Genomic DNA, 12,720 nt, shown 5'->3' on the forward strand with positions numbered 1-12,720 from the left:
ATACTGTCCGGAGAAGATTGATATGCAACATGTCTATGTTTCTTTCATAGTAATTTGTTCCTAGGCTGTTTTACAATATGCTTTTATAAACGGTAAATTTTTAAAGAATGCAAAGGAAATTTTGGCAAATGCCAATACACTCACAAGCTCTTGAGACTTCTTTAAGACACTAAAACACGCCCTACATAATTTTATGAAATTTATGTATGTATCTGATCAGTAATTGCTGTACAAAATTACCTGGTACCAATTTTACAAGTGTAAATTTACGTTAATTCTTTGCAAAAATATCATACGATACTGTGATAATAATAATAATGTAACAGTACGATAAGGACAAAAATTCACATATTAAAATTTTTTTGCTGCAAAGTCATATAGAAAAATAATTCGTTCTCTGCGGTTGTAAGTAGGTTCATGCAAAATTTCGATGTCATCGTTCACTGATCATCATTTTTAGTAGAAAAACGGAAAAAATAAAAAAAGTGGCTACAGATTGTCCCAGAAAGGAAGTGGAAACGTAAAACTAATTCGTCTTATTAGGAAAGTTCTGTAAGCAAAAATATTTAGCATAACCAGGTGAAAATCACTTTTCATTACCGAAACACAGGTAATTTACAGAAAATTAAAAAACAGAAAAAAGTATCAATAGCTGTGAGTATTTTTAGATCAGTCTATAAATAAGATAAAGCACTTTTGACCATCCATATTGTTACTTTAGGTGCCTACTTTTCATTGCTCTAGACGAAAACGACGTATGTCATAGTTCTCTCATTATTATTGTACCAAATAAGACAGAAAATGTTAGTTTTCAAAATAGCCCAACTTTCCAAGTAACCCGTTTACGGTACCAAATTTATCTATACCCTTCAAAGAATCGGACATTTTAGTATAATAATTGCCACCCTTATTTCCTTCCTTCCTTCGCAAGTCTCCAAAAACCTTCCTTAGTGGTACCTCACATCCAAATCCTATGCATTATCAAAATTTCAAATTTCTAGCTTGAGCGGTTTGGCCATGGCTTGCTCAGTCAGTAACTCATTCTCTCAGGACTTCTATTATAGTATATAGAGATTATCGTCATTAACGTCAGGTAGTGTATTATTACCAGTGACAAGTTCACTTAAATTGTTTAGTAACATATTACCAATTAGAGTTGCACTATTATCTGTAAAGTTTGTCGAACATTTAACGTTTACCCGAAAAAAAAAGTAGTTTGAACTTTTTGATATAGAATCTATCCTTATTCCAAGTACACTGTACGTCTTATTTACAAAATATGTGTCTACTAGTAGTGAGATACTAACATAAACCCTGTAGTTCTGCGAAATGAATTTAGTCCCTACGCATACAATACTTGTTATAGCTTCCAACATTATAAAATTTAATTTCACAAGAATACAACCATGGCTCACAAACAATTCTACATTGTATATTCTTTTTAACAGTAGTTTTAGTTTAACGATTTTATTGCGTATAATTTTAGCATGAAGATAGAAAACGAAAACGCTACCGTATTGTAAGAACAAATACAGTTATCATAATTTTCTAATTCTTTGTTGTCAAAGTTATACTCGAACATATTGGTATGTAAATCTGTCCTCTTGCATGTTTGTTTTTCTTTACCATTTAGTGATATCTAAGTTTAAGAATTGTATTTTGTTTCTCTGGTTTACCTTCATTACTACTCCAATATAAATAGAACCCTTGAATGTATGATTTGTTCAGTCAACTTTACATACTTTTCTTCCGTGCATTTTGTATACTAGGCACTTTTTTCCGTTAGAATCCGAATATCGCTTCTTTCTTTATAAGATAGTATATACATTTAGGTTTATTTACTTGTACACAACTCTTGTTTTTGATATAATGGTTTTTCTGTAAAATCTTGGGAAATGTTTCAAATCAGGGCAGCTGAGACATCTCAAAATAGAAACATATTCTTTAGCTGTTTTTATGTGAATGATATACTCAATTTGTACGTGGCGTGTTTTTCTAAAATAACTACTGTTTTGAAATTCGGCAGTTGGAGGACTGTGATCAGTATCCCGCGAATGCGCGCTATGTACCTTTATCTGTGAACAAGCCACATATGCCAACACTCGACCGTGTTAATATTTGTTTCTGAGTAGTTAAAATGGCTGCCCCGATTCAGAAACCCGCCAACTGTGAAATACGCGCTGAGATTCGTTTTCTTAGAGCAAAATGTGTGAAAGCGACTGAAATTCATCCTCAGATTAGTAAAGTGTACCGAAAAAACGTTATGAACGATGGTATGGTAGGAAAATGGAGCAGAGCCTTTAAAGATAGCGGCATGATGATGAGAAACGAAGTGGACGAGCGTCTATCATCACTGAAGACTTCGTAATCCAATTCCTTCATAATGAATAATCGTGCAGCCATCTTTAAAGGCTCTAACCCATTTTGGTACCATTTCATCGCTCACGTTTTCTGCATATACTTCACTAATCTGATAATGAAATTCAGAAGTTTTCATGCCTTTAGCTCTAAGAAAACCGATTACAGCTGGTGAAGGCATTTTAACTACATACAAACAAAAGTAAATACGGTTCAATGTTTCCGTAATGGTACCTGTTGCTTCTCAACAGATGTAGGTATACAGTGCGCATGCGTGGGATGCCGATCGCAGCATCCAAACTTCAAAACGGTACTTGCTTTAAAAACATGCCTCGTATATTGTTGCTTCATGTAGATTTTCCCTCGAGCTTTAACAAATAGCAATTGGCATCATTCTTTGGATTTATGTGAGCAAAATTTGTAGAGAAAAAATTGGCGGAATTCATATCTTCCAAGTCTTGGTGATTATTGTGAACACTATCTTTCATTGCTGCCAGTATATTGTAGAAAGAGATCCTTTTTTTCTTCAATCTTGAATTCATATCTGTGTTTCTTGATTTATTTTAAGATCCCTGCTAATATATCTATACCTTTGTAAAATAATTGGATTCACATGGTCGAAACTTGATTGGATTTCAAACATACGTATCTTAACAAAACTTACGAATAATTCGAAGCAAAAGCTTGGTTTTTGTCCTGTATATCGTGAGAACATTTTATTAGGAACTCGGATGAGGATTGAATATTTTGTCGTCTTTCTACTCAGTGAAAGGACCTCCAGCCGAATGCATTCGCATATGGATTTTCAAACTATGCTTGTAATTGAATGATTTCCCACAGATGTGACACGAGAAACGTTTTTCACTTGTGTGTATTAACATGTGCCTTTTTAGACTATATTTATTAGTGAACTCTCTCAAGCACTCTTGACAGGATATACGTTTCCTATCTGTATGTATTAACATATGACATTTCAGATTGTATTTTGCCTTGAACATTTTACCACAATCCTGACAGGAGTAAAATTTCTTATCTGTGTGTGTTAGCATGTGCTTTCTCAGGACATGGTTGTAGGGGAACATTTTGCCACACACCTGACAACAAAAACGTTTTTCACCAGTATGTGCTAACATGTGTCTAATCAAGCTACTCTTACAAGTGAACTTTTTGCAACACTCGTTACAAAAGAAAAACTTGTGAGATCTATGGTTTATCATATGACTTTTCAAGGCATTTTTCCGAGTGTAGACTTTACCACACTCTTGACAAAAGAAAGATTTCTGTTCTGTATGCGTTAACATGTGAATTTCCAAGCTATAGTTTTCAGTGAACGATTTATAACAATGCTCACAAGATAAAAGTTTCTGGCCAATATGTGTACCTATGTGCTTTCTTAAATAACACTTGGATTTAAATGTTTTGTTGCACTCTTCACAAGAGAACGTTTTATCACGTCTATGAACTAACATGTGAACATTGAGGCTGTTCTTATCAGAGTATGTTTTACCACATTCCCCACAGGACACGGATACTTTTTCACTTGTATGAACTTGCATGTGTTTTTTCAACTTACTCTGTTGGTTGAACAGCTTACCACACTCCTGACAAAACAAACTTTTCTCTTCTGTATGTACTAAAATCTTCGACGAAACACTGTTTTCGTTTAACATTATACTACTTGTGTGTTTTAAGATGTGTTTTTTTAAGTTGGACTTGTAATTAAATACTTTGCCACAGTCTTGACAAGAGAAAAATTGCCCACCTGAATGTAATAACATATGTATTTTCAAATTGCATTTTTTGTTGAATGTCTTGCCACATTCCTGACAAGAGAATGGCTTCTCGCCTGTATGTATTAACATGTGCATTTCTAAGCCATGCTTTTCGGTGAACATTTTCGAACACTCCTGGCAAGAAAAAGGCTTCTCGCCTGTATGCACTCGTATGTGTCTCTTCAAATGAGGTTTATGTCTGAATGCTTTTCCACAGTAGTGACAAGAAAAAGGTTTCTCACCGGTATGTATTAACATGTGTGTCTTGAAGTTATTTTTATAAGTGAATGTCTTGGAACATTCCCGGCAGGAGAATCCTTTTGAAACTGTACTTGAGAGCATGTGTGTTTGAGTGGTATGTTTCGTATCGATGAATTTGTCACTGTCCAAGGACGGCAAACAGTTCTCACGTGTATGTAATAAAATGTGCCTTGTTAAACTCTGTTTGCGAGGAAACACTTTCCCACACTCCTGGCAAAAGAAGGCCTTCTCACCGGTATGCATTTTCATATGCCTATTTAAAAAATATTTGGAATTGAATAATTTCGCGCACTCATAGCAAAAGAAATATTTCTCATCTGTATGTATAAGCATGTGTGCTTTAATGCTACGCTTGCTACTGAATGTTTTACAACATTGTTGGCAAAACAGAGTCTTCTGAGTTGTATCTGTTGTACCTGTATATCCGTCTACATTTTTCCCACAGTTAGGAGTGTAGCTTAACTTGTCTGGACATTTCTCGGGAGAGATTGGTTGTACATAAGTATCGATTGAGTTTTGAATTTTCAAATTAGATATAAGACTGAAATTTCTGCCATCCTCAACAAACGTAACCCATTCTCTGAAATAAAAATCATTCATAGAAATAATTAAGAACTTACAATATATCGCTTGTTAATATTCTACGTGTAACTATGGTTAAGATAATGCAGAAAGGTTCATTAAAGTGATCTACATTTTTGTAACATGCTGCTCATCATTAAAGCTTGATAGTTTCTATGGAATTCATTAGTTTATTGCAAGATTTTAATGAAGCACAATCTGATTTTGCTGCAAAATTGTCAAAATAAGGAATGTACCCTAGGAAAACATCAATCATGATAAACAACTCAGAAACACCAGTTTCCAGGAATTTGAGAGTGGGTGGCTTTATTATATATTTTCTAACTGAACTTGCTTTTCGTAGTTTATCCAAGGATGAGCATAATAAATCCATTCCACAAGCTAATAAACATATAGTTTTCAATATGTTATAAGATACATCACTTGGAAAGGCATGTATTTTTACGATTAAATGTAAAATATTTTCTTATATCTCTAACAATTCCATTCGCTTGTTTTAAACGTTAGGAAGCGATATTCACATGAGCATATACACAATGAAAGAAAATTAACAGTGAATGTTAAAACTGAAATGGTGGAAATTTACCATTTATCAGATGTCATAAAGAATTTACATAACAGTCTCAACTTGTTTCTCATCATATTCAACACATAGGAACTAGCGACTAACAGTATCACTTAAAACTCGAACATGGCTTTAACGGGGAAAATACATCAAATCCACACCCGGTCATTTTGGCAATTGAGGTCACACACTTCCCTGCTATCCACTGGTGCAATCCTGGGGGACATGTCCCCCAATATTGGACCTGGGGGGACTGTCCCCCCAATAATCTGACGTTAAGAGTGCTTTTTGGGATAAGTGTGATGATTTGTGTCCGACTGCTACAAAGGAATTTAAGATGAAATTGATTTCTCTTGGCTTTTCCATTTTTAAAAAAGAATTGTCGTATTTCAAACAACTTCGTGCTGTACTGCGTTTAGTAGTCTCAACACTATTTATTAATTCCACTTCCGCTACTTGGGCACAAATTGCAATAAATACCAGGGGAGGATATGCGCCTCTCCTTATGCTGGAAAGTTAGGCTCTCTCAATAATCCAGTTTGAAAAGTGCTTTTTGCAGATAAGTGTGATGATTTGTGCCCGACTGCTACAAAGGAAAGTGAGATGAAATTGGTTTCTCTTGGCTTTTCCATTCTTAATAAAAATGAAGGTGTGCGACTGAGTATGACGTAACCTGATGTGAAAACTTATCTCCTCTTCGCTAGGCCCTAGCATACGAAGAGCATATACTCGTACACTATCCAATGTCAGTTCTTTTCAGTAAACGCGCATTTCATCTATTTGTAGTATCAGCCTAGGCATCTACTCACGCTTCATAAGCTAACTCACTCTATGGCCTATCAAACCCGGATGTTCAATGCCGCGTTTACAAAAGCTCTCCACTGACTTCTATCCTTAGCCAAGTGGATCCAGTTTCTACTTTGTATTCCTATTTCTACGAGCTAAATGACCTGCCCACTTAAGCCTCCTAAACTTGATGACCCTAACAATATTTGGTAATCCGTATAAATTATGTAGTTCCTCGTCGTGAAGTTATAGCCATTCCCCATTCCCGTTCCTCTTGGGTTCGAATATTCGTCTCAGGATCTTGTTCTCAAATACTTTCAGTCTATGTTCTTCCCTCAGAATACGCGACCATGTTTCGAAACCATACAGAACAGACATGATTATCGTTTTATATATATTAAGCTTCAAACTCCTCGACAGAATTCGCGACGACAAGAGATTTTGAACTGAATAGTAACACGAATTCTCTGTTTTTAGTCAACATTTAATTTCTTCGTAAATATGATTTTCGTTTGTTAATACTGATCCTAGATATTTGAAAGTATCCACCACTCTATCAAAAGTATTATTTAATATTTTAACCCATTCATAATTTGCCGTATTACGGTCCCGACGCACTTCCATGTATTTAGTTTTCTCTGCATTTACTTCTAAATTCATGTCCCTGCAAGAGTTTAATAAGACCTGCATTTCTTTCTATTGTTCTCCTATCATCCCCTATTAAATTTACGCCATAACCTGGTGAACACCGTTCAACTCTAGGCCCTGGTTGCTATGTTTGATTTTCTTTATAGCGTATTCCAGGACCAAGTTGAATAATAATGGCGACAACACATCTTGTTTCAGGCCATTCTCGACGTGAAAGCTCATGAACAAAAATTTTCCTGCTCGGACTCTACTTTGGGATTCATTTAAACATACCTTCATTAATCTAATTAGCTTTTTCGGTATTCCAAGTTCTGTGAAAACGTTGTATAATGTTTCTCTCCTAACCGAGTCGTAAGCCTTTCTAAAATCAATAAATAGTTGATGTACCAGGGTTTTGTATTCCCACTTCTCTTCCAGTATTTGGCGAACGGTAAATATCTGATCGATAGTTGATCGATTTGGTCTAAATCCGCACTGATAATCCCCAATAATTTCATCTGCCTGTGGGGTCAATCTTGCTGATAGAATGTTTGAAAGGATTTTATAGGATGTTGACAGAAGAGAGATGCTTCGATAATTATTACAGTCAGTTTTGTCGCCTTTCTTGTGGATAGGAACAATGATTGATTCTTTCCACTCTTTTGGCAACTTTTCCTTGTTGCAGATGAGGATGAGTTTGCGTATCTTGTTCCACAATTTTTCGCCTCCAGCTAAAATTAACTCAGCCGCAATTTCGTTTACATCGGGAGATTTATGTTTATTTAATTTCTTTATAGCGATTTCTACTTCTAGTCGGTTGGGTTCTGGTATATACGATTTTGCGGTGTGTATCTCCCTTTCTCCACGCACATTAGTTTTTGGCTGAGTGTTAAGCAAATCGCCAAAGAAATCTTTCCACCTACTTAAAATACTTTGTGTGAAAACTGTTCCGTCAGCTTTCTTTAATATATAAGAACGATGTTGATACTGGTAGCCTTTCTTAAATTCGCTGATCCCTTATACATGTCCCGAATGTTTTTATTTTTAATACTATCTTCAAGTTCCTTAATTTTATTAAAAAAATCGCGTTTCTTTGTTCTAAAAGTTTTGGAAGTTTCTCGCCTGATGTCTACGAAATTTTGTGTAGTTATTTCAATTGGATTTTGTAGCCAACATAATTTTGCCTGTTTTCTCTTCTCTGCTAGTTTAATACATTCCTGGTCGAACCATGGTTTGTTCCTACGTATTCCAGCGTGTCCTAATTTTTCTTTTGAGAGAGGATGCTTCGTAAGCAAAGAAAAGAATTCAATTGCTGGAATATTTTTCTCCACAATCTTAAGGTTACATCTGTTAACTAAAGAGTATATGACACGCGTCAGATTTCTATGACAATTGCTGTAATGCTATTGAGATTATCATTATCATCATTTCGCTCAAATAAGAATTGTTGCGTCATACATTATTGATATTCCAACTTCAGTTTTGGGAAAGTCATTTATATTATTGTAAAACAATTTTAACGTGGATCTTTCCGGATGCCTAATTAGAAACATGCCAATTATAAATATGCATGTTTTCAGAATTCAGAATGTGTTCACGGCAGTGATTTGTAATACTGATATGTACTACTACTTCATCTACATTGCCTAATGTATAATATACTCTACAACAGGTTCACCTAAGAAATCAGATTCATTTACCGTAATGAGATTCATCTCCCCTCCTTAGAATAAGCCACAAATCTGCCCACCTCCCAATGTTGAAGACAACCAATGGCGCATTTAAGATTTTGTCTCGAGGGACTATGCCCACCTGAGTTTGAGAATATGCATAAATTGAAGTTATAATGGCAAGAATTGCAGACCGATAAACCCTATATGATATAAAAAATAGGGGTAAATCTAATTCTTTATTCTATTCATACAAGAAAAAGGAAGCATCCTCTTGGCCTACCTAAACTCCCGGGCTAATTATTCCTCCGTTTTGATTTTCTTTAATTCAAACATTTCCTTATTTTAAAAATAACTAAACGATATAAGTTTTTATTTGTTATAATAACTAAAGTCTCGACATGTTGATATCCGCGCAAGTTGGTGTGGAACGCCAGTTTCACTTATCAACTCCTCTTAGTTTTGGTGTTACTGATGACAGCCGACTTGAATCACAACTAACAATCGATAAAGTATAACAGGCGAAACGAAAGAAAGTAACATCAAGAAAAAGAAACAGAAGACTAGAAAGGACGAAAGAAAGAACAAAAGTAGTTCTTATATGGAATGAAATTTGACAAATACAGTATTATTTCTGAACAAAGAACATAAGAGAATGGAAAGTCAATGGCATTCTTAGAAATGGTAAGGATTATTGTTGTACGTGGAATGCGAAAAACTAACAAATTTATTTCGGGTCAAGCTTGAGCCCGACAGCCCCCAAATATGCCACTGAAGACAATTCTGCTCACCTGATCCTCCACAGTATTGTTTTTCAACTTCATCAATATCTTGAGCATGGCTTATATATATATATATATATAGGGTGAGTCAGAAGTCCTTGGACATCTGCATAAGTTTAAAAATCGACGGGAAAAGTAAAAAGTGATTATGGAAACAGAGGTTTGATGAGAGGCCGCAACTTTTGAAGTGTATGTCACTCATGGCCTCCGTATTGAAATCCGCCATTTTGGATTCAAGTCATTTTTTTTAAATGGGAAGGGAGTGTATGACAAATCAAATAACACTAGCTAGAGCTCAGGAATTTGGTGGTGTAATCTGTTATTTTTCTATCTTGTACAGTTTAGAAGTTATTAATGTTCGAAGGTGGGAAATTACCTTGATATTGACCCAGTTCTCTCTCTGTTCCAGGTGATCTAAAATGGGTCTGACACGTGAACAGATCGAAATCACTCATATCATGGGAACGCAGCTACCGAACAATAGCAGCTGACTACAAGAGACGGCGCCCAGACAGAGAACCGGTATCGCACAGCAAGTTGGCTTACGTGATCACCAAATTCCGGGAGCCGGGCTCTGTTCAAGATAGGGCACGTAGTGGGCGACCGAAGACTGCCACCAATGAGGATGACCCTGATCGCCGGTTGGAGTTATGCATGTGGGCTACTGAACAACACGAACTGGATCCTGCATTTGCCAAGGACATACTGTTCAGCGACGAGGCGTATTTCACTTTAACGGGGAGGTTAATCGACATAATTGTCGATACTGGTGTGACGCAAATCCGAACTGGGTTGACCCGAGTCGAGAACATAGTCCAGCGAAGGTGATGGTGTAGTGTGGCATATGGGACATCTGAATCATTGGGCCATTTTTGATTTACAACACCTTAACTGCACCACAGTATCTGATGCTGCTGCAGGACCGTGTTTTCCCTGCCACACTGAACGCTGACGGCATTTTCCCCATCTTATTTTAAGCACGATGGAGCCCCTCCGCACTATGGATTTGGTGTCCGTTGAAAATTAATATTCAACTAGGTGAACCTGCGCTATCTACTCAGCGCATCGTTCTGCTATGATCATGAATGTCCTTAATACTTTGCATGTCTCCTTACTCACACAAGCAAAGGATAGGAGACTCACAAAAGAAGTGAATAGCTATGTGTAAGTACATTTGGAGTGAGTTTGTAGAAGAAACACGGTATCAAGTGGAAATATTTTCTCTAATAAATCCATATCCGTGCGAGTGCGACTCATTGCGTCTCTTGAGGCCTTTGAAGTTGCCAACATGCAATAGGTTTTGTCATTCAGATTTAAGCAAAGTGCCTGCAATGTCCGTCAACCCGCCATACGTAACTTCTCTATTGGATGTCTAATACCATAGTTTCGGCCTGCAACAATGTTAATCTTATGGCCTCAAAACGGCCCTTAAAATGTTTAATAGAACAATAACGACAAGGTTTTTGAAAATTTTGAATGACAACTTGACAATCTACACAAAATTTGGATTTGCCAGTGAAGACAGCACTTTCTATAGAGCGTCTCATCCTTAGAATGCAGTACAGGAGTAAATGGCGATGCTTTTCCCTATGCCATTGTTGACAAACAGTCTGAATTTTAGAAGTAGTCTTTTTGCTAGATATGGACAGATTATTGTAGAACATTGTATTCTCTACCAAATAATCTGTTTTTCTCATATCAAGAAAAATTTTCAAGTATTGAAACAAATTGAAATCGTTAAATGTTGCTAATGGCAAATTCTAACGTCGCGTTAAATATATCACGTTATAAGTTCGGAACTATAAGAGATACAACGTTGAAACTTATACAGCTATTAACACCATATTTCTTGCCAATATGGGAGAAGTTCACATAGAAAAAAACTTTTTGATTTTTAAAATTAAAAATAAAAAGAAGAGAAAGTGCATATAGTATTGCAATGCAATATCTAAAAAGTTGACTAGTGATAAACTTTATTTTTGAGGTTAGGTGGGGGTGCAAAGCGAGAAAAATATTGAGAAAGAATTGAATTTATTTTTGAAACAAATCGCAGCTTGATGTCTTTCTTTATTTAGATTTTATGGCTTTTAGTGTTAACAGTCAACTTTCCAAAGCGCACGCATCTGACCAGAAGGAACGCAGTGACAAATCTTGCAGATACTATTTTTCTTATATTTGTTTTCAAGTTACTGATGTAGAGTTTTGTGCTATACCGATGAGTATTCACTGCTGATGCTATGCGAGCTCGAATCTACTGCTTAACGAACGCATGATCGCAAATTTAAATCCTGGACCTCGCCTACGAGAAACATTGCGTCAACTCCACTCAATTTTTCGTTCTACTTACTTCGCTCGTTTTCCTTGAGTTTCGCACGCACAAACACACACATATTATATATATATATATATATACAGGGCCGGATTTAGGGGGTGCAAAGGTACACGTCACCCCCCTTCGTTGTAAATGTATATTACCTAAAGTGAGAAGGTAGCAGTGAGTTTTGCAAATTGAATAGTTTCAGTCAATTTTCTCAAGATTGGAGGAAAAAATTCATCGAGAGCAGACACTTAGCATTTCCAAAGGAATTTCTCATTCACGTCATTTAAATAACTCAAATTTCATTAAAATGCACTGGTAGTTACTGGTGCACCTCCTCAGAGAATCCTGGATCCGGCCCTGTAAAACTAACATTCAAATATCGGGAGCGTATAGTTAGTATTTTCTCTTCCAAGAAAGGCAAATTTCAATCGCGGGTTGGGTGAATAGTAAATACAGCGAACACTTGAATAAGGATAGTAATTCAGTTAGTAATAACATAAATTACAAACATGCAGTTGGTACACAAAGAAAACAAACTGTTTCTTTAGAAGATCAATGGAAGAGGAAAAAGCAGACAAATATCTGTTAATAATAGAACTCCTCACTCCTGGTGATAAAAAGTTATTAGTTTTTTAATTGATTCATTTACGTTTAGCACGTGGTCCCTAATGTTATTTCGAATGCTGACAATTTTTACGATAAAAGCTGGTTTCGTGTGTAATTCCACTTCTCTTACTTTAAATACGCAGATGAAGATGAGAAACGTGTTCATAACAAATAAATTCATGAGCTCACAAAGCAATGAAAAGGCTCTTTGTTCTTTCCCCCATGTTTCTTTAGGAAGCATGAAAAAAACAAAATGTATTTTCGGATGGTTTGATAATTCTGTTTGGTTTTGTTTCCTCGCCCAACTATCTGTAGCTTGTTGGCTATCACTACACGTGATTTAAAGTCACAACTTGTGCGTTTGTTTAGAACAAATATAAGTTTCTTTCTT

The 12,720-nt window shown here is 36.0% G+C and overlaps 1 protein-coding gene across 1 annotated transcript in view; it reads right to left on the reverse strand.

Annotated features, from left to right (window-relative positions):
- Positions 1-1,451: 1,451 nt before the first annotated feature.
- Positions 1,452-12,720, reverse strand: part of LOC145662808 (uncharacterized) — a 42,756-nt gene continuing 31,487 nt past the window's right edge. The window contains exon 3 of the mRNA XM_081728701.1: positions 1,452-4,971. Within this exon, the coding sequence (XP_081584827.1) occupies positions 3,117-4,971 (1,855 nt within the window). The 3' untranslated portion in view covers positions 1,452-3,116. The remainder of the gene's footprint in view (positions 4,972-12,720) is intronic.

Source organism: Thermobia domestica, chromosome 1 (genome assembly GCF_964235325.1).
Source record: "Thermobia domestica chromosome 1, izTheDome1.hap1.1, whole genome shotgun sequence".
Classification (NCBI taxonomy): Eukaryota; Metazoa; Arthropoda; class Insecta; order Zygentoma; family Lepismatidae; genus Thermobia; species Thermobia domestica.